At 39.5% G+C, this 23,711-nt stretch overlaps 2 protein-coding genes across 4 annotated transcripts in view; one reads left to right on the forward strand and one right to left on the reverse strand.

Annotated features, from left to right (window-relative positions):
• COL19A1 (collagen type XIX alpha 1 chain) overlaps positions 1 to 23,711 on the forward strand; it is a 1,587,177-nt gene that overhangs the window by 217,231 nt on the left and 1,346,235 nt on the right. For all 3 annotated transcript variants that reach the window (XM_073675502.1, XM_073675503.1, XM_073675504.1), the window contains exons 7-8: positions 6,807 to 6,887; positions 14,999 to 15,112. In XM_073675502.1, the coding sequence (XP_073531603.1) occupies positions 6,807 to 6,887; positions 14,999 to 15,112 (195 nt within the window). The remainder of the gene's footprint in view (positions 1 to 6,806; positions 6,888 to 14,998; positions 15,113 to 23,711) is intronic.
• LOC141257843 (uncharacterized) lies at positions 1,098 to 5,903 on the reverse strand. The gene is made up of 7 exons (XM_073672856.1): positions 5,729 to 5,903; positions 5,398 to 5,612; positions 4,112 to 4,996; positions 2,580 to 2,655; positions 2,155 to 2,234; positions 1,502 to 1,647; positions 1,098 to 1,268 (listed from the first exon to the last, which is right to left on the reverse strand). The coding sequence occupies exons 2-7, from the start codon at positions 5,591 to 5,593 to the stop codon at positions 1,098 to 1,100; spliced, it is 1,554 nt and encodes a 517-aa protein (XP_073528957.1). The 5' UTR covers positions 5,594 to 5,612; positions 5,729 to 5,903.

A 23,711-nucleotide genomic window follows, 5' to 3' on the forward strand; every position in this document is an offset into this window, starting at 1 on the left:
AGGCTTGTATTTTTGCACTCTCATGAGGCAAACATACTTTAGTGCTTTTTAGTAAGGAAATCCTTAAAATAAATATTTTCCTTATTATTTAACATTTATTTATAAAATTGTGTCATAAATGTAAAAAAAAAATGTTTTTCTCTTTTACATAGCTTCTATTCATAGTTTTACTGTACAACAGAATCTTTCCAGCTCATAATAACCAAGACAACACTGCTACGATTGCCTTTTCCATATCATTCTGGGTTATTTTTATTTCAAACATCCAACAATTGAGTGCGCTTCATATGTTCGAATAAAGCACGCATATCTCTATTGTTGCATTGGATGTAATCATACACATACATCTTAGCAAATACGCAATGCAAGTGCCATTTTATGAAGATTGAGATTAAAGACAAAACATACCGGGACAATTGTATAGAGCCGTATGATATATGCACACTACATCTCCTTAATGTGAAGAGCGTAGAGTCACATACAGCATGCTTGACATTATGCTGAGGCATAAACTGTCTCTTAGCCATTGATTATGACTGCAGTTCTTGAGTCAACATCCCAGGCATTGAATATTCATCTCCCAACTCACCTACTATAACTGTTACCGATAAAATATAAGCCAGCTGCATTCTATCAGATGTAAAAAGTGGACTCGCACATATTATTTATAACACAGACATGAGCAATAATAAGTAACATGGCAATAAATTATAAGATAAGTCTTCCCAGCAGCTCTAAGTGAATGAATGCTTATATATATGCTTTATAATGTTTCAAAGTCACATTAAATTTCTCTTGACTCCAGAAACGGTCCATCCTGGATTTCAGGCTGGTAACTAGAAGCGCATTTATTAAAGCCTTAAAGAGGGTAAAATAATTACATTAAGTCAATAGAAATGTCACTTAGACTAAAAAAAAAATCAATATACAGTATAGTTGCACCAGTGTGTATTTTCCTGAGGGACCCAGTCAAGATGTAATGAAATTTATATGTCTTATTTTTGGTTTTAAGGCCCCTCAAATGTGAGGTGAACATATAGGAATAGACATAGAAATTAGAGCACCACTCTGGGCAAAACTGATGTATTGTGTTATGTCTAGTGCAGGTCCTGAGGAGGCGATGCATGGCACGGGGATTCTCTTTTGTGGTTTTTCTTTTTTAATCCTTGTGTCAGATGCCGACCCTGAGGACCTGCTCTAGGCATGACACAAAGGGTAGGTTTCTCCCAGAGTATTTCTTTAACAAGTCTTTGTATCCTGCAGTTCTTCTGTTTATAAGATATAAACCATGTATAGAATAGTTTTTCTCATTACATACAATGTTTCCTAACCTGTGGCTCCCCAGATGTTGCAAAACTACTACTTTTATCATGCCCTATAGACTTTTGGCTGCCCTGATGAACACCACAATGCACTTTAGGAAATCCATTCACAAGGCTGGAGCATATAGACATATAGAGGTTTTGAAGTGTTTTATTCCTGTGCTGTTTTCTTTTCCTACAGTAGTGCATCTGAGCCTAATCTTAGGAGAACCTTTGGGTATGGTCACATGTAACAGAAAAAATCTGTTCTGATTCTGACTCAGATTTTGTTGCAGACCCTGAACTATACCCTCATGCATTACTGCTGGATTTTGTAAAGGATTTGCTATGGCAGATATAAACAATCAAAGAATCAGCAGCACACCTCAATTATTAGAAGTGCATGGATGAGATTTTTAAATTAATTAATTTTGCTGCTATTGTAATCAAAAGTGTTTTTTGTGTCCCCGGATCCAGAAGGAAAATCTGTAGAAAATACACTATGTGTGAACAAGCCCTTTAGTTAACTTGTATCAGCGTGGAAAGGAAGACTCAAAGCTGATCAACCCATTATATATTATTTATTTTATATCTGTGAAACATGGAATCCAAGAATATAAACAACTTATTCTGATTTAAATTCCCACTTAAAGAAGCACTTCAATAAAAGTTTCACTGTGTACTTAAAATTGCTCATTTTGCGCTTCTACTCAGTTAATTATTCTTTTTTTCATTAGGTCTATGACATCACGTAATTAAAAACGGACTAGCTGGATCCTTATAAGCCCTATGTAGAAGCCAGAATTCTCTTTTCGCTGCATGAGACATCATTATAACTGCAATTCTACATCACTGCAAAGTCCCTGGCAGCCCAGCTCTACTTCTTCTTCAACTCTTGACCCAGCTGCTCTACTCCTCCCCCCTTGCCAACAACTTTACAGTGATGTAGAATTATAGTTCTAATGATGACTCATGCAAGGAAAGGTGACTTCCTGTTTCTACATGGAGCTTAGAAGGATTCAGCTAGTCTTCTTTTAATCATGTGATGTCATAGGCTTAATGGAAAAGAGAAGAATTAGCTGGGTAGCAGAGCAAAATGATGCTTTGGACTTAAATACTAATATTGTCTAGTAAATGTAAGTGGATTCCAAAATCTAAAAGCCAGTGCATTTGGAATTAGAATCCAAAAACAAAAAAAGCACAGTGACCTAATTGAAATAATTCACAGAATACATTATAGAGCTTGGGTGGGGGTGTCTGACAGCATAGTTAGATCACCTTATAAAGTGTTTTCCAAAAAACAGCAAGAAAAGAATGTCCTTGCTAAAGAAAGAGAATGCAGAACCTATACATTCTGTTAGGCATATTAAAAGACTTAAGCAAGGGCATATGACACAGGGATTTACAGTGAATCAAAAAAGAATCCTTATGTCCCTCAAACTCTGCACTGGGATAATACAGTGCACACATTTTACATTGTGTTCATTCACTTTATAGCTATAATGGTAGACTAAAATCCTCTAGTTGTCATTAGGTTTCCTTTGACATTGTATGATGAATTTGGAGGGGCTTGTACATGATAATTTTTATGCCTACTTAAAAGATGTAACAAACAAGCTTTTTGGCATTTGTGCTTTGACTATTGAACAGGTTTACTCTGGGCAACAGTCAGGAGCAAGCGTTTATACAAATGATCATTCTGCCGATCATTGCCCTTGTGTCTGAATAACAGACGCGGCACCATATTTAACACTAGGACTACTGGACTCGTGACCCCGCCTAGAACTACTGAAAGGAGTCATTTTGACTCCTTGCTTGTTTTCGTTTATTTTTAGAGTTTCATTTGTGGTTATTTATTAATAATTATATTTTTTGTAATGTATTATTATTGTGAGATCCAACAGTAATGCTTTTGATTGTTTTTTTTCTGCTTTTCTTATTTTTCTACAGAAAATAACAGTAATTATAATAGACGTTTTTCAAACTTTTTTTTTTATTCAAGTGCACACATATAAACAACAACTGAAGAACAAAAAGCAGAGAAAATGTAGGTGGAGGAGCATAAAAATGAAAATATGGCGCAGAATTCACCTTCTAAACATTTGGTGTTTCGCATTTTAGGCATTGCCTTTGATTTATGGCAGTACATTGCCCACACAAAGACTTACCACAAGTCTTACAATTTCCGACAGATCTATTTTTCTTGCACTTTTCTTTGATCTGGCAAAATTTTGTTTGAACCATCACTTCTGAGCATGTAGAAACTTGGGACATGGAACCCTTTTCCCTATCTGTGACATAAGGACCACTCAACTCTCTCACAAGCGTTTGCAAAAATGCCTTGCGTGACATTTTTTGGTGGGTAATCTCCTTGAATATTATCCATGCATTTATACCCGCAAAGTCTAAGGCATTTTCAAATGCATGAACAGGCCATCTCCTTGTGCATGTTCGTGTGGTATATTTTCGTGCCATCTGATCCACTACATCTACTCCATATTTTGTTTCATTGTAAAACTTTACCGTTTCTGGAGTTTTTTTAGCGGAATCAGACGCAACAACAACATCTGGATGGACGGAACTCAAAATGACAACATTTTTGTTGGGCTTTCCTTGATATACTGTAAGTGTAAAATTGTCTTCATTTCTAAACACTTTAGTGTTGTACAATTCCTCTTTCATGGATTTTATTTCTTTAGGCACTTCTCGCCTTATCTTGTTCAGTGTTCCCACGATGGTTGTTCCTTTGCTTTTTAGCTGTTTAGCTAATTTTACTGAAGTAAAATAATTATCGGTTGTAACATTGCGACCTTTTTTCAAAAACGGGTCCAATAACTTCATTACCACATGGTCAGCTAAACGGTCCAGATATTTGCTCCTCTTATCAACAGCTAGCCAATATTTGTGGCCATATTTATCTGGTTTGGAAGGCATGTACTGCGTGAATGGACACCTAGTTTTGCTTGGGAAAAGTTGCTCATCCACCGTTATGTATGGGCCAGGTTTGTAACACGCAATACAATTTTCAATAAACCTGTCCCACACAGTAGAAAATAGAGCAAACTTGTCCGTTTGCAGTCTCTCCGATCGAGTAGATTTCTCATCAAATCTGAGAAACCTCATAATTTCAACAAAGCGGTCCCTAGACATTGTCGCTTTGCAAAACGGTATTCCCCAGTCATTACACCAAATACTGCTAATCGAGTGACGGTTCGTGCCAGATATTCCACGAGCATAGAATATCGCAATGAATGCATCTAGCTCCTCATCAGATAGAGTAAACTGTAAATTATTGTTCCTGCATGCTTCTGCAAGCGTACAGTTCTTTATATGTGTCAATATATATGAATCAAAAAATAAACGCCATGCGCTCAAAGGATTATCGATAATGATATTTCTTCTGGCGTATCCTGTAGGGCCAGGTGCTTCTCGAAGAATATTTTGGCTGTCACGCCTACCAGGCAAGTGTTCTCCAATTTCAACAGGTTTCCATTGAATACCATCCGCTGAAACTAGTATTCCTTCAGATTCGCCTTCTCTGGTGTTTGTTGTTGCATTACCTTCGCCGCCATCGCTATCTGTTGTCCTTTCATTTCTGGGACGCTTTGCTGATTTTTTCTGTCCACGACCAGGAGGATGGTCACGAGGCAACATAACTGCATGAGCCCGATCCCCAGTTGATGTGCTTGGAATATCTGTAAAAAAGTTGATGAATATTTAGAATTTTTGTTTTGTAAGGGTCCGTGCACACTGGCTGGATTAGCGGCGGAATATCCGACCGGATATTCTCACCACAATCCGGCCCGTACCTGCCCGCTCAGGTACAGAGCGGAATTTCATACCTGAAGCTCCGCTCCGAACCCCAGGCTGGAGCCGCTGTCTGGGACGGAGCCGTGCTCGCGCGTAAGCAAGCGCTGCTCTGTCCCTGACAGCGGCTCCAGCCCGGGGTTCGGAGCGGAGCTTCAGGCATGAGCGGGCAGGTACGGCCTGTATTGCGGCAAGAATATCCAGATGGCTATTCAGCCAGAATTCTGCTAGTGTGCACAGGCCCTAACTCAGTGTGTGGAAGAACAAATAAATACACATAACTACTTACCTTCTGGATTTGTTCCTTCTGAGTCTTCAGATTCACTTGATATGTTCTGAGGAATGAAATCTTCATCACTGTCAGAATCAAATACATGTTCCTGCAATTCGGATTCCGATTCATCCTCCGGTATGGATTGCAAAGTAGCCAGAATATCCTGAGGCTTTATCAAACGTCTTCTCTCCATATTTCTCACAAATTCCATAATTCTATATAGTTCCCTGCTGAAAAATAGAAATGAAATGAAAACTAAAAGAAATAATAACTGTTCTGCCACCTTCAAAAGTAGGTGGGCTGAATCAGTTGACAGACAGCTAAACTATTTCATAACAATTCATACCTGTATGAGTCTTCAGAGCTCGTATGTCTGCGTCTGTTCTCTTTGTCTCTTCAGCTGAACTGAAAGTAAAGTTACTATCCAGAATACTGTCTCCTGCTAGGACCTTAGAAAAACACCACCCTTCATTAGCATAAGATAAGAGCCTAGAGTAAACAAGCTATTTTGTTCAGCATTACACAGTAATACAAGCAGGTAAAACACAAGGAAAATGTGAAAAGTTGACATGTAAATTGAACTACATCTATATGAACATCAGGGTAAATAAGACAGAGTGAAAAAATTATGCACAAAACTTTATAGCAACATTTAGTGACAAAAGGACCTCAAAATATAGTAGGGAGTCAAAATGACTCCCTTCAGTAGTTCTTGGTAAATTTTGAAAAAAACGCGCAAATTTTTCACCAAAATTATTTATTCTCACAAAATCTTTTTTCACATCATATTTGAGGAAAAGTCACCGAGTTTCAAGCCGGAATTCTAAAAAATGTAGTCACAGAAGAGAAATAAAAAACGAAAGGAGTCAAAATGACTCCATCAGTAGTTCTAGTGTTAAAAAGAATGGTATGAACAAATTTCAATTACAACATTGTTTTTGAGGACGTTGGGAGCCATCAGTCAATAGATAATTTACATTTTTGAAATGAATGCAAAGAAAAGTTGGAATGGAAATACAATGGCAATGCAAATGATCAAATGTTATAATTGCATTAATGAATTATAGCAATACACCCTATTTAGAAATGGAAATGATCTATATAGACTGTAATCTACGGTACATACGTATTAACATATCATTATTATTTATGTTGCCAAATGCCACGCATTGTTAAAGGAATTCATTCATACTAATGGAGAATTATAAAAATGATGGTAGAGTACCACTGAGAAATGTTTTCCTTCATGTAAACAGATGGGCTCTGATAATCACAAAATAATATGGTTACTCAGTTCTGTTCAAGTCATAAAGATCTAAACCACATTTTATGGATTCTTTGGATATTTTCATGTGCAATTAGATCTGCATTCCTTTCTTTAGTTGGATAGATGTTTGATTTCCATTTATTATTTTCTATCACAGATTGAACTCCAACGAATAACAATTTACTGCAGTCCAAAACAGGCGGCTCAAGAAAACTGCTGTGAGGTATCTGATGGAATGGTAAGATTAGTTTCTGTAAATGTATGTTGTCATTTCAGTATAAACCGTATGTCATATTGTGTACCTGTACGTGATCCAATCTGTAGTAAAAAGCGTTGAGAACTAACAATTTTCAGGAGAGGAGAACTTGCACTGTGGTTAAGATAAACAGTTCTATCTATTTGAAAATCAAGTCATGAAGTGAAAAAAGAAATCTCTAATCAGTAAGTGCACTTGGCAGTATTTTATACTTTTACCAGTGTCACAAAATAGAGATGCACCTTTAAGACATCCTGGACTATACTCACTCTGGAGATAATATAGACTTCTGTGCTTTGTGTTTCATTTCATTCACAGTAAGTGGACCATGGATGTAATTATAAGGTGTGCAGAGGTAACAGTCGCACCGAAGATCTGGTGCTTGAGGGGATCCAAGGCTTCTCTGGAACATAAGAAAGCATCAGTGTTATACATGATGACTAGAGATTGATGGACCGCTAGAAGTTCCGGTTCTGGTACCTGACCAGAACTTTATGTAAAAGTTCAGTTTGGGTACATGAACAGTATCCGAACCCCATTGAAAATAAAGGATGCCCGAACTCCGAAAGGAAAAACAAATCTCTCTTTCTCCTCTGTGAAACCATGGACATACATCCTGGATTCCTAATACTACGAAGGACTTCCACAGAAAGTCCGTGTTAGGCATTCTGCCCCGGACAGTGACTGTCTGGCAAGAATGACACACATTTCAGGTCAGGTTCGCCCATCTCGAATTAAGACATATTGTAAGTAATGGGATTGATACAGATTATGCATTAGTACCTACTAACTTCAAGTAATGACTCTAAGGCAGGGATGTCAAATTTAAACACACAGAGGGCCAAAAATGAAAACTTGGACAAAGTCGAGGGGCAACAAGTATACAGCATAATGGGCCCCACATAGTCCTCCATACAGAATAATGGGCCCCACATAGTCCTCCATACAGAATAATGGCCCTACATAGGAGTGGTGATTCTGGTGTCAGGGGCCAACCACCCTGTAGGTTAGATTTGGCCCACGTGCCGGAGTTTGACACGTATGCTCTAAGGCTAGGGTCCCACGACCGTTTTCTCTCTATCGGAGAAAAACAGTTTGATTATGCTAATTAGACTTTGAACAGAGTTCGATCAGAGTTTGATTAGAGTGGGATCTATTCTTCAGAAGTGGAGAAAAAAAAATAGTCTCTCCACCTTCTTCATTTAAACAGTCGGTAAAAATCGGACCACACTCAGATGTCACCTGTATGCGGTCTGATGTTTTCAATAGACCAATAGACTTGAATTGTCGATTTTGATCCGACTCCATATCAAAATCAGGCATGTCAATGATTTTTTTCTCAGACCATTCGATCCAGGGAAAATCATCAAACGTGCACATCCCCATAGAATAACATGAGTATGAATGCTATCTTTCAAAACCATAAATAGTACTCATCAAATTTAAATGGTCTTGTGCACAAGCCCTAAGTCATACTTTTAGTTATATTGCTCTGATGTCAAATACCAGGCATCAAACAAGAGAAATGTAATTTACTATGTTAGATTCCTATAAAATAACACCATGACCTCTGAAAGTAGTATGTACAAAAGTGAAAAAGAACAGAACACTAAAAAATAGTCCAAAGAAGTAGTTTATTGCTTCCAAAGCATGTGAGACATAGACAGCAACGTTTCATCTCTTTTATAGGAGCCATGTATCAGAGGCAGTGTGGCACAACTGGTGATCACTGTATATTTTATGATTCTGTATTTTATATATGATGATCTTACATGGCATTGTAATTTATTTCGATATCTCATGATTGTATAATGTTTTATGATCTTTTAAGCATAATTGCTTTCTAATTGATCTAAATTGATTGGAGGTATATATAAAGTCTCACTGACACTGGTACATACAGCTTCACAATGGCTCCATAGAAGAGCTTAAATGATTCTATCTATGTGTCACATTATTTTTCACTTTTTTTTTGTGGACGACAGTTTACCCTGTGAATGCCTGCACTGGTTTTATCACTCTGTGCTGTCTCCATTGACCTTAGATTTTTGCATGAGCACTAAGAGCATAGTGAGCCACATGGATACAAAATTTGAATAGCACAACCTGCTATCCTAACATGATGGATGAATCCACATTTTAGCATGGTGATAAAAGTAATGACATACTAATACTCTAACCAAGACACAGAGGTTTGTTGGTACCATCCTTGGCACAAGTTCTTTGCCATGTCAACCATCCCCTAACTACATTCTTGATCTGTGCTCTGCTGACAGATTAGCACAGCAACACCAATCAATTTGTATTCACATCTACTACTCTATTCTATTAGTGGAACAAGGCCGATTGTTAAAGCCGCTATTGTAAAGTATTTATGATTAAATTGTTCTTAATGTATGAAGATTATGTAAAAGAAAAATCTAATTATTAAATTAAATTGATTTAGCTAGTACACAGACTACTATCAGTACAAAATGCACACAGTGCATAATAGAAAAAGTTACATAGTAACATTTACAGTCGTAACAAAAAACTAAGTACACCCTCTTTGAATTATGTGATTATACTTATCAATACATAATAAAATAAATCTGTTTTTAGAAGGTCTTTAAAATATGGTAAATATAACAAAAACACATGACAAATTACACCATGTCATTATTTATTTAACAAAAAAACAGGCTAAAAAGCAGAAACCATATGTTGTAATTTTTGAGCATAAAGGTATTTACATCAATATACCCTTACCAATTCCATAAGAATGTTGAGCAAAGTAACAGACAGCTACAGTCGATTAAATGCCATGAATTAATTGTCCATCAAAAAGTATAATCACCTCTATAAAAGCAGAAGTGGTTGCTGGTATAGAGCATTCAGACGTGTGTTAAAACAATGCCAAGGAGGAAAGAACTAAGCAATGATATTAAAGAAGCACTTGTTGGTGCCCATTAAATGGATAACGTTATAAGGCCATTTCCCAACAATTTGAAGTCATTCTACAGTGAGAAATATTATTCACATATTGGAAAACGTTTGAGACAGTTGACAACCTTCCCAGGAATGGACATTCTAGCAAATGTACCCCAAATTCAGACTGTGCAATGCTCAGAAAAATTACAAGAAACCTGAGAGCTACAGCTCAGACTCTAAAGGTTTCAGTTAGCATGTTCCATTTTTAAATTCATGACAATACAATTAAAAAAAAGTGAACAGGTATGGCTTGTTTGGAAGGATTGCCAGGAGAAGGCCTCTTCTTTCTAAAATGAACATGGCAGCATGGCTACAGTTTCGAAAAGTTACATCTGTACAAACCACAAAACTTCAGGAACAATATCCGTTGATATGAGATCAAAGTGGAGATGTTTGGCCATAATGCCCTGTGCCACAACATATCAGTGCAAACACCTCATATCAACTGTCAAGCACGGCAGTGGATGGATGATGATTTGAGCTTGTTTAGCAACCACAGGGTCTTGCAGTCATGGAGTCGACTATGAACTTCTTTGTATACTAAAGTATTCTAGCGTTAAATGAAAGGCCATGTATCCAAAAATTTAAAGCTTGGATGAAACTGAGTCATGCAGTAGGACAACAACAACAAGCATGGCATTTACATCAGAATGGCTGGAAAAAATGAATTCAGGTGTTGAAATGGCCTAGTTAAAGTCCAGACCTCAACCCAATTGAAATGCTGTGGCAGAATCTTAAATGAGCTGTGCATAAACAAGCACCCACAAACCTCAATGAACTTAAGCAACACTTTAAAGAAGAGTGGGCCAAAAATCCTCCAGAATAATGTGAGAGACAGGAAGTCATTTAGAAAATAATAACCACTAGCTATTGCTGCTAAAAGTGGTTCTACAAGCTATTGATTCATGGAGTATACTTAATTTATCACAAACTGCTTCGGCATTTAGGCTTAGTTAATGACACCTGGTAATTCGTCATTTACTGCTGTCCATCTGAGGGTTTTTTTTACCTAATTTTAAGACCTTCTAAGGACCAGATGTTTTTTTTTTATTATGTTCTACAGGTGCATCTCACAAAATTATAATATCATCAAAAAGTTAATTTATTTCAGTTCTTAAATACAAAAAGTGAAACTCGTATATTATATAGAGTCATTACAAACAGAGTGTTTCAAGTGTTTATTTCTGTTAATGTTGATGATTATGGCTTACCGCCAATGAAAACACAAAAGTCATTATCTCAGTAAATTAAAATAGTTAACAAAAAAACACCTTCAAAGGCTTCCCAAGTCATTTAGTCTGTTTCAGTAGGCTCCACAATCATGGGGAAGAATGCTGACTTGACAGATGTCCAGAAGTCAGTCATTGACACACTCCACAAGGTCCCAGAGTTCCAATTTTCATTTGGAAATCAAGGTCCCAGAGTCTGGAGGAAGAGTGGAGAGGCACACAATCCAAGCTGCTTGAGGTCTAGTGTGAAGTTTCCACAATCAGTGATGGTTTGGGGAGCCATGTCATCTGCTGGTGTAGGTCCACTGTGTTTTAGTCAAGACCAAAGTCAGCACAGCCTTCTACAAGGAAATTTTAGAGCACTATATGCTTCCCTCTGCCGACAAGCTTTTTGGAGATGGAAAGTTCATGCTCCAGCAGGACTTGGCACTTGTCCACACTGCCAAAAGTACCAATACCTGGTTTAAAAACAATAGTATCACTGTGCTTGATTGGCCAGCAACTCGCCTGACCTTAACCCCATAGAGAATCTATGGGGTATTGTCAAGAAGAAGATGAGAGATACCAGACCCAACAATGCAGACGAGCTGAAGGCTGCTATCAAAGAAACCTGGGCTTCCATAACACCTCAGCAGTGCCACAGGCTGATCACCTCCATGCCACGCCGCATTGATGCAGTAATTTATGCAAAAGGAGCCCCGACAAAGTATTGAGTGCATTTACTGAACATACATTTCAGTAGGCCAACATTTTGGATTTTAAAAACATTTTTCAAGCTGTTGTTTTAAAGTATTTTAATTTACTGAGATAATGACTTTTGTGTTTTAATTGGCTGTAAGCCATAATCATCAACATTAACAGAAATACATACTAGAAATAGATCACTCTGTAATGATGTTATATAATATATGGGTTTCACTTTTTGTATTGAAGAACTGAAATAAATTAACTTTTTGATGATATTCTAATTTTGTGAGATGCACCTTGTATGTGTAAAACCATATATGCCATAGTTTTTCTTATCGACTATATATAGATCCAACATTGAAATATTGCCATCATTTAATAATCATGCTGCTAAGTTGCATGAAGAAATATTTGTATTTTTACAGTAAGACAGAAAGCCAGTTATCCCAGGAGGCACTGTTATCTGACTGTAATCATATCAATAACAGTAGAATAAAGGGCAAAGAGGAAGGGGGCAGAGCTCCCGAGTGATGACTACACAGATCCTGTCTTGGAAATCAGCATGGGGCTTCTGATGACTACTGCTTTGTTTTGATACAATGACCCTAAGGGCTGAAATGCTCAGTAACAGGTCTCTCTATAAGCTACAGAGTGTCTAGATATTAGCTCACTGCTTTGTATTTTGCCATTTCTAAGAACCAAGATGATAAAAGTCAGATGTTATTTCATTGTCAGAAAATCTTCTTCAGGAATCTTCTGTAATGTTGAAGGTGAAAGTTCACACTGATCATGACGGACCTGATTTCATTGTAGTCTGTTGCTTATATATGATTTGCCTTTTGTTAGTTTTATGTTTTGCTCTAAAGTCTCTTCTTTCTGTAATATTTAATAATATTTCAAATGTATAATTTTGCACTACGTTATAGTTACTATTAGAGAACTGACTATAAATAGTTATATCATTAAATAATTGGAATATGATGGCTGGTGGCAACAAGAGCAAACATGAAGATGCCACAGATTTCTTAACATGTAATAGGCTTTTTATGACAGCCTACAGCAGAGGTCAGCAGCCTCTTTTGTATAGCGTGTCCAATCATGGTGTGCTAGGGAATGGCTGCTTTATTATAAAGTTAATAGGCAGTTAAGCTACAAAAATAGATACTTGCTACATCTGTGATCTGAATGTTAGCTGTATTTAACTTAAATCATGCTCTGCACCCAAGATAACTATTGTGGCATGTGAAAAGAGATGTGGTAAAATAGTAAAAACAGATTACAATGACATGTGAATAGCAGCTACAAATAGAGCTGATGAGTGAATCGATTGAATCTAAATCAAATTTGTGTCAAATTCTTATCAATTTTCTTAAGTTGGCAAATTAGACCAACGTGAAATTTGCTTTGTTTTGAGTGTATCACCTAAAATTGCTGCCATCATTTTACAAATTGTAGAAGAGTCCATCAGCCAGAGAAATCTCGCGTGACCTCCAGAGTGGCTGTGATGGCTTGCCTATAATGCCTTTCAGTTATCACATCACATGGTGTAGCAGAGCCATTCAGGAGGAACTATCAAGCCTGTATAAAAGCAGTAGCAGGGAATGCAGCAGCCATTTTGTGACGAGTCTAGATGGTGAAAGGATATCACAGCTCACATTTTAATCACAGAGATAGAGAAAATTATAAAACAATTAAGAACTGTGTGTGCGACTAAGGAGACCTCAAAGACTTATGCATGTCTTTTCAGGACAAATGAAGGCTTTGAAGTACTTTCAATTTGCGACAAATTGACTCGCAGCAAAACTAATACTGAGGAAAAATTTGGCAAAGCTGACTAATTCAAATCTAAAAATATTTACTCATCTCTAGTTATGAGTAATCATCCCAAAATTCTGGGAATTTTTGATTTATGTATTAAGTTGAAACTTCATTGATGAGGGGAAATTACAAGAGCCAGATGAACTATAAGAAATTCAAGAGTTCAATAGGGTTTTATCCACGTAATATATTATATATAGAACCACTGACCTAGTAGGGTTGTGTGAGACACAACACCTAAAACGCTTGGAATCCAGATGCTGCAGCTTCCTTGGAATATGTCAGAATGTAATGCTGGGAATGGAAGTTGCTCTTCGCTCTCTGGAGTCAAACAATAAACTTACATCTTTTACCTCATCACTGGTTTGTTTTATGTTTTTCAGAGTCCACCGACTCTTTCCTCAGGACAATGTACGGTTATGTGTGGTTCTCCTGAGGAAGGAGTCGGTGGACTCTGAAATGCGTAGACAATAAACCTACATCTTTTATCACTGGATTGTTGTGACTCCAGAGAGCGCAGAACAACTTCCATTCCCAGCATTACATTTATCAGGATGGGAACCTACCAGAAAACTCATGCTGTCCAAACCAAGGGCAGCATAAAATACACACAGGCTCCCTCATTACAAGCAACTATATTTAAGAGTGCATTTAGACATCCATGTGTTATCGGACAGCACACAGACCCACTGAGAACTTCCTATACTGATCCTCAACATCAGATCAGAATAAGACATGCTCTAGTTTTAAAGGATCTCATTCTCAAATCCATCATTTTCACGGATGTGTGAATGGAGCTGTGAGACTTTATCAGTCCCAGTGCTGTCTGTTAAGGAATTGGACAGCAGTCGGACATTTCACATGAATGCGGGAATGAACGCAGAAATACTGCAGCCAGGCACAGGTAGAAAGAGTCCAAGTACAGAAAGAAGAGTCCAGGAGTCCACTGGGCATCTGCCTCTAGCTATCCCATCCCTTAATGACTTAATGACTCAATAAGTCTCCCCCTCTTTGCATACTTTAAGAGATCTGTCCATGAAACTGAGCCAGCCAGGAGAAGCCAGAGGAAATGGACATGTCTTCCCAGCTTGGTTTCTAAGGTATGTTTCCTCGGAAAAAAAAACCTGTAGATTCATGTAACAAGTGCAGCTTCTGAGTTTCACGCTCCTTGTGGTTCCCTTAAAAATATTTTTGTATTGTACAGATTTCTCCATGTCAAAACAAGTGATACATTAATATTTGATTTGCCACTACCAGAATGAATTCACTGAAATACTATTTTTTGTATCTCTGAATGTTAGAAGCAAGGAAATGCATTAATGTTACTGTAAAGTATTTTTGTTTAACATTTCATTTAAGTAATTTGAGTTATGCTTTATTACATTTTAGTGCGATAACCAAGGAAACCTGCAGTCTTCTGCTTCTTCATCTGTTAGCAAGTTACACTCCGTTCAAAACACAGATTCGATTCCTGAAGATAAGTGTTACTGTTTTCCAAGTAAGGTATGTAATGATGGCATATATAAAACCATCCATATGTATCTGTTGTCATACAAGCAAAATATAGTTTTTATTAAAGGCGTTGTCCAGTTTAAAAAGAGAGTATACAGTATTTAAATGTATGTAAAATCTACAACTTATTGATATACTTTAACTAGCAAAGGTTACCCAATCTCTTGATGTCCACATCAGTCCTGGGTCATGACAGTTTCACTTAAGTTTCTGGAGGAAAAGGAGGAGATCTTGATGCAATAAGTTAATATTTTATTTTGATCTGGCATGAAAAGGTCCAACGTTTTGACCAACAATGATCTTTATCAAAGACATTTTTATTGTAGAGGAGCCGCACACAGCCGTATCTACCTCATACACGACTCCTCTTCAATACAAATGTCCTTAATAAAGACTGTTGTTGGTTGTCATGTTGGACCTTTTTTTGCCGAATCAAAATAAAATATTTACTTATTGCATCAAGATTTTCGTTTTTCATTGTCATTTCAGATCTTTTGCATACAGTTTCAATTTAGGCTTATATTTGACACGGGAAAACTGAAGCTAGAGTCAAAGTGACCAGTGCTCTGAATAAAAAGGGGCTGGTTGTTTGGATTATTTCAATATTTAAACCAACTCCCTTCCCTAGCTGTGAGATAAATGCTGTGTTCAGCAGCTCTGCAAATGTAGATGCCACCGACCACTAGCCTCAGTGATTATTTAATTGCTACCATAATGACATCATGACTACAGAGTATATCACCCCTGCAGCCAAAGCCTGGAGCAACAGCAGAGAGGCAATGTAAGACCTACAAAGAATGATTTTCCATGCTTTTCTTGTTTTAAGTTTGTGCAAGCCTTTAGAATTAAAAAAAAAAAAAAAAAAAAAAAAAAAAGGATTCTTGGCCAACCTTTTTAACCCTTGATACATGGCAGTTAGCCAGCCCCATTTCCACACTACGTCCTGATGGCTTGACTTCTAGCATTCATTGGACACAAGAGAAAGATGTCTGCCTTTCACCAAACTGTGACTGATATCTGGAGAACAGTGCACCTTTGCTTACTGAATGATATGAGTAAGTTACGTATACTGCTAACTGCTATTTTGCACAAATTTAAAGATACTTTTTTTTTTTTTAAATTGGACAAGCCCTTTAAACAATAGTAGTAATAAAATATCATTGAATGAAATTAGACTTGTAGATTCAAGGCTGTTTCATTTTCTGCTTTGTATTTTTGTTTTATGTCTGTGCATAAAAATACATTAAATTATTTCTGCAATTTTAGCATTGTTTCATTTGTGACATGTATGACAGGCTATTGGGAACTAAGAGCTCCAACAATGCCTTGAGCAAAGTGTCTTTGGCAGTTGGTAAAGTTATGTACACATCATGGATGGGCTCTAAAAGGCAGGCAATTCTCCTTATCCCACGTACCTATTGACTATCATTAACTAGAATTATCATTTAGTGAGATATTATTGGATTTTACTAAGGTTTTGGGACTTTACAGAATGCCCCTTGGTGCTGAATTATTGGTTACATACTGAAATCTAGAAAATTCCTAATATAAGCAACACAAGATCTGTACCTGTATCTGGTCTCTTCCATAATGTTATTTTCTTCCACTGAAGGGTGAACTAGCGTTTGATAAGAAAATTCTGTAATACTCCATCTTTAACTAAGTCATAGACTTCTGCAGTTTAAATCTGCATAGTATAGAAACTGATTGAATTAGTGGAGACAAGGCTGAACAAAAATATGTACAGTACAGACCAAAAGTTTGGACATACAGAAAATTCTTTAAATGAGAAGGTATTTTCATGACTATGAAAATTGTACATTCACACTGAAGGCATCAAAATATGAATTAACACATGAGGAATTAGATACTTAACAAAAAGTGTAAAACAACTGAAAATATGTCTTATATTCTAGGTTCTTCAAACTAGCCACCTTTTGCTTTGATGACTGCTTTGCACACTCTTGGCATTCTCTTGATGAGCTTCAATAGGTAGTCACCGGAAATGGTTTTCACTTCACAGGTGTGCCCCGTCAGGTTTAATAAGTGGGATTTCTTGCCTTATAAATGGGGTTGGGACCATCAGTTGTGTTGTGCAGAAGTCAGGTGGATACACAGCTGATAGTCCTACTTAATAGACTGTTAGAATTTGAATTATGGCAAGAAAAAAGCCCCTAAATAAAGAAAAACGAGTGGCCATCATTACTTTAAGAAATGAAGGTCAGTCAGTGCAAAAAATTGGGCAAACTTTGAAAGTGTCCCCAAGTGCAGTTGCAAAAACCATCAAGCGCTACAAAGAAACTGGCTCACATGAGGACCGCCGCAAGAAAGGAAGACCAAGAGTCACCTCTGCTTCTGAGGATAAGTTTATCCGAGTCACCAGCCTCAGAAATTGCAGGTTAACAGCAGCTCAGATTAGAGACCAGGTCAATGCCACACAGAGTTCTAGCAGCAGACACATCTCTTCAACAACTGTTAAGAGGAGACTTTGTGCAGCAGGCCTTCATGGTAAAATAGCTGCTAGGAAACCACTGCTAAGGACAGGCAACAAGTAGAAGAGACTTGTTTAGGCTAAAGAACACAAGGAATGGACATTAGACCAGTGGAAATCTGTGCTTTGGTCTGATGAGTCCAAATTTGAGATCTTTGGTTCCAACCACCGTGTCTTTGTGCGACGCAGAAAAGGTGAACGGATGGACTCTACATGCCTAGTTCCCACCGTGAAGCATGGAGGAGGAGGTGTGATGGTGTGGGGGTGCTTTGCTGGTGACACTGTTGGGGATTTATTCAAAATTGAAGGCATACTGAACCAGCATGGCTACCACAGCATCTTGCAGCGGCATGCTATTCCATCCGGTTTGCGTTTAGTTGGACCATCATTTATTTTTTAACAGGACCATGACCCCAAACACACCTCCAGGCTGTGTAAGGGCTATTTGACCAAGAAGGAGAGTGATGGGGTGCTACGCCAGATGACCTGGCCTCCACAGTCACCAGACCTGAACCCAATCGAGATGGTTTGGGGTGAGCTGGGCCGCAGAGTGAAGGCAAAAGGGCCAACAAGTGCTAAGCATCTATGGGAACTCCTTCAAGATTGTTGGAAGACCATTTCCGGTGACTACCTCTTGAAGCTCATCAAGAGAATGCCAAGAGTGTGCAAAGCAGTCATCAAAGCAAAAGGTGGCTACTTTGAAGAACCTAGAATATAAGACATATTTTCAGTTGTTTAACACTTTTTTGTTAAGTATATAATTCCACATGTGTTAATTCATAGTTTTGATGTCTTCAGTGTGAATGTACTATTTTCATAGTCATGAAAATACAGAAAAATCTTTAAATGAGAAGGTGTGTGCAAACTTTTGGTCTGTACTGTATATAATTCTATTGTCTGTCATGATAGGAAAATATAAAATCTAAAAATCTGTTTAAAGGGAAACTGTAAAAATGTAGTAAAATGAGGTCTTTTTGTAGAGATCTGATTTGCCAGGCCTGGGAAATCTAGAGTAAAAGTCACTTTCAACTCAGATTGGAAGTGTATCTGGGACTTGTCACTGTACAAGGACTGATCCTTCTAAGAGCAATTACACACCCCCAGTACACCACCAGCATGCTTTGAGTATGAAATCTTCAGTAAATTTTTTTCTAACTAGTACAAAGGATTTTTCCCAAAGATATGTATCATTTTCACTAAGGGACAAGCACCTATAAAGTCATTCCACTATTTCCATATTTAAAAACATGCTGAGAGGATTCCTTTAAAAGAAACCTGTCACCAGTTTGTTGCCTTATAAACCCTGCCCATCACCTTTAAAATCATGTAAAGGGGGTTCCCACAATCACTTTATAACCTCATAAGTGCCACCACATAACTCCAAAATTTATTCACGCACTTTGCAGCATGCAAACTGTGTGGTCCAGTCAAATGGGTGAATCTAGATTGCCCTCAGCACTGTCCCAGTCCCTTCAAATGCTGCCTTTTCTATTTGGATGAAATTGGTTGCCAGTGCCATTGATAATGTCTCCTACGTCATCCACATAGTGCTCGAAGTCTCATGTCTGCCCAGCCCAAAGTCATGTAATGTGCAGGAGCTGGCTTTACTTGTACGTCACCCACTCCCTGACTATTCAACAGGGCAGAGTGAGGCACAAGTGCGCAGGTCACTAATTCGACTGCGCAGGCACGAGACTTCAAGCAATGTATAGATGACATAGGAGACATCACCACTTTGATCCAAATATAAGAGGCGGCATTTGAAGGAACTGGGGCAGCGCTGAGTGCTATCTAGACTCGCCCATCTGGTCGGACCACATAATTTGCATACAGCATGGGATATGAATAAACTACTTTTTCTGAGGTTAGAAAGGGCACATACAAGGATGTAAATGGTTGTAGTAACCCCACTTACATGATTTTAAAGGTAATGGGAAGGGTTTCTAAGGCAAAAAACTGGTGATTGGTTCTGTTAACAAAATATGCTTTAGTATATACAGTTGTGCTCAAAAGTTTACATACCCCTGTTGAATTTTTGCTTTCTTGGCCTTGTGTCAGAGAATATAAAGAATAATAAAAAAAAACTTTTTGTCAACTCATGGTTATTGGTTGGATGAAGCCATTTATTGTCAAACTACTCTATTTTCTCTTTTTAAATCTTAATGACAACCAAAAACATCCAAATGACCCTGATCAAAAGTTCACATACCCAAGTTCTTAATAACGTATACTGCCCCCTCTAACATCAATGACAGCTTGAAATCTTTTGTGGTAGTTGTGGATGAGGTTCTTTATATTCTCAGATGGTAAAGCTGCCCATTCTTCTTGTCAAAAAGCCTCCAGTTCCTGTAAATTCCTGGGCTGTCTAGCATGAACTGCATGATTGAGATCTCCCCAGAGTGGCTCAATGACAGTGAGGTCAGGAGACTGAGATGGCCACTCCTGAACCTTCACTTTGTTCTGCTGTAGCCAATGACAGGTCGACTTGGCCTTGTGTTTTGGATCGTTGTCATGTTGGAACATCCAAGTACGACCCATGCGCAGCTTCCGCGCTGATGAGTGTAAATTTGCCTACAGTATTTGCTGACAACATGCTGCATTCATCTTTTCTTCAACTTTTACCAAGTTTCCTGTGCCTTTGTAGCTCATACATCCCCAAAACATCAGTGATCCACCTCCATGCTTTACAATAGGAATGGTGTTCCTTTCATCATAGGCCTTGTTGACCTCTCTCCAAATGTAACATTGATGGTTGTGTCCAAAAAGTTCAATTTTGGTCTCATCACTCCAAATTACCTTGTTCCAGAAGTTTTGAGTCTTGTCTCTGTGCTGTTTGGCGTATTGTAGGCGAGATACTTTGTGGCATCTACGCAGTAATGGATTTCTTGCGACTCGACCATGCAGCCCATTTTTCTTCAAGTGCCTCCTTATTGTGCATCTTGAAACAGCCACACTGCTAGTTTTCAGAGAGTCCTGAATTTAAGCTGATGTTATTTGTGGCTTTTTCTTTGCATCCCAAACAATTTTCCTGGCAGTTGTGGCCAAAATTTTTGTTGGTCTACCTGACTGAGGTTTGGTTTTTACAGAGCCCCTGATTTTCCATTTGTTAATCAAAGTTTGAACGCTGCTGACTGGCATTATCAATTCCTTGGATACCTTTTTGTATCCCTTTCCTGTGTTATACAGTTCAACTACCTTTTCCCGTAGATCCATTGATAATTCTTTTGCTTTTCCCATGACTCACAATCCAGAAACGTCAGTGGCTAGCTGAAAGATGCAAGAGTCTGTCTGGATCCTAGAAACTCACTCAGCTTTTATGCACATACACTGATTGCAAGCAAACAGGTCACAGGTGAGGATGTTACATTTAGTATCCATTCAAACCCATTTGTGTCAAATTCTATGCATGTTATCAGTAGTGTTGAGCCACCCCCGTAGTGTTCGAGTTCGGTTCGGTTCGTCGAACACCCTTGTATTCGCCGAACTGTTCGTCGAACACCTTCAAACACCGTTAAAACCAATGGCAGGCAAACAAAAACACATAGAAACACATAGAAAACACCTTCAAAGGTGTCCAAAAGCTGAGAAACTGCTCAGAAGACATAACTAACACATGGAAAAGTGACAAGTACATATAGTCATGTGAAAAGAAAAGAGGTGGAGGAGTAAAAGGAGGGGGAGACACAGATATAGGCATGTCATGCCCTTCTAAAATCCAAAAAGTGAGAAGCCGACACGGCCAGTCCGTTCCTGCCCGTGCCACCTCCATTTGTGCCAGAGCCGCGGTGGACCCTGACGGCCAGCCCCCCTCTCCCAATACTGGTGCCTGTCCGCTGGTGGGTTGAGCGAGCCCCCCTGTGGTGGAGGCAGCTCTAAGCTTTTTAATTTAAATTGTCTCTCTAATTTGAATGAATACACTTTAAATCCTTTTACAAGGATCTATTGAAGGGCAAGTCTCATGCCAGCAGCCGCGAAATTCCAGCTCCAGTAGCGTCCACTAAAGCTGCTGCAGTTAAAAAGCTTTTATAAGGATCAAGCTCGGCTGTCCACCGCAAGGCGTCCTACCGCCAGTCCCAGCCCCTATGCCTTGGGGTGCCTCCTGATGCTCTTCACTGAGTATCCCGTGGTCCCGAAGCATTTCCTTTGAAAAAATTAAGTGTCCAAACTACAGGTGGTGTAGCTTGCTTAACAGCCGGGATAATCCGCTGACTAGCAGACACTGCTACTAGGCACAAAGTATTTCCTGGGCAGGATGCAGTTAAAAATTTGTAATTAGATACTCTCGTTGGATGCTGAGAAAGCATTCCATAGAGTCTCATGGCACACCATATATTATTCTCTTAAAAAGCTTGGGGTAGGGGTCTAGGGGACCCTTTTATAGCCAAAATCACGGCCCTGTATCGCAATGCGTCACCTAGGCTGAAGATAAATGGAACTGTAGCACCCCGAGGGCTCGGTTGCTGCAGAGGTATTGCACCTCACCCAGAGGTGTGATATCTCACTCTCAGGTAAGGATGGAGTGTGGATCAGGACCCCGACACCTGCATGCATTACACCACATTGCCGTGGGGCAGGGCGACCAATATGCCCCTGAGATGGGCACGACAGTCCCTGTCCCTGGCTGGAGTGGGGGGAGGGAACACTGAGGAAGGGGAACCCTGTAGTGCAGGAGGAGGGAGGAAGCAGTTCCTGGGTGCATTGAGAAGGGAGTATAAAAGGTGGGCACCATCTTAGTTCAGTGCAGAGAAGTCTGAGCAGAAGTGACAGGGAGCAGGGGCTCTGAATGAGCTCTGCTCCAGAGGCGGGCCTAGTAACAGAGGCCCAGGCCTGGAAGAGGGAGAAGGAAGGAAGAGGAGCGGAGAAGGCTCCAGGAACGAGGAACGAAGGGATCCCAGGGGTGTGGACGGGCGAGTCGCCACTGCACGCCCGAATCCACCTGCGTGGAGGGGTCAGGCCAAAGGGGGAGACCGGTCCCCGAGACTAGTGGAGGCGGGAAACGACCCTCAGCTAGAAACCGGAGGCTGTGACATTTTATGTGGCGCAGCCCCTCGCTACACCCGCTAGGAGGGCAGCACATAGGGTCAGGGAAACTGGCGCCAAGTTTACCAAGAGGAGGCCCGAGGCAGCCGGACAGAAGGGTTGGTAAGAAAGGCCAGACAAAGGACACACAAAGGGGGTCCTGTGAAGCGCTCCAAAGTTATCTGGGAGTTGTCTGAGCCCCTCACCTGGTGAGCACAGTACGACGTGGGCAGCCGTTACCTGCAGAAGTGGTCTGGATAATAAGAACTGTGAGTAAAGGCCCTGGACTGCATCACTGACTCCGTGTCGTTACTGCTACTGCCCTGCACCATCACCCCCATCCTCCGCATACACTGCTCTGAGGCTATACTCCTCCCGTGGGGAGTTATGCTACGCTCTGCTGCACCCACAACAACAGCCTCAGCGGTCTGCCCTGCAGTGGCGGTTCACTCTGACCGCAATCCACGGGTGGCGTAGTCGGACATTTAAACATCAAAACCACATAAATAGTTCCGCCACTGGTTTGACCGCCCTGAGCCACGGAACTGGGTCACCGCCACGGAGACTATAACCACCAGCATCCACCAAAAAGGGTCCGGCTCCGGATGTCCCAAGGCCCAGGGGGCGCGTCAGAACATTTTCATCACCTTTCATAATCACCAATGGGACAAGGCAGGGATGTCCTCTGTCCCCTCTCTTATACATCCTAGTGACGGAGCACCTGCTCTCATCAATTCGCCATAACCCCAATATTAGGTGGATTGAGGTGGGAGGCACCGAGTACAAGTGCTCTGCATTTGCTGATGATGTCAATCACATATATCCATCAGAAGGCTGTTATGGCTGAAATAGATCACTTTGTTACATGGTCAAATTTTAAAATCAATGCAGCGAAGTCTGAGGCCCTCGATGTCTCCCTCCCCAAATCCATACAGGATTCCATCCAGTCCAACTTTCCCTTTGCCTGGCCCTCACAGGGTATCAAATTCTTAGGAATTCCTATTCATAGAGACCTCTCCCGTCTATGTTATCTTAATTTTGGGCCCTTTATTGAACAACTCCATACAGACCACAGTTGGC

This window comes from Phyllobates terribilis, unplaced genomic scaffold (genome assembly GCF_046119375.1).
Source record: "Phyllobates terribilis strain yellow unplaced genomic scaffold, ASM4611937v1 Scaffold_3__8_contigs__length_932513732, whole genome shotgun sequence".
Taxonomy (NCBI): Eukaryota; Metazoa; Chordata; class Amphibia; order Anura; family Dendrobatidae; genus Phyllobates; species Phyllobates terribilis.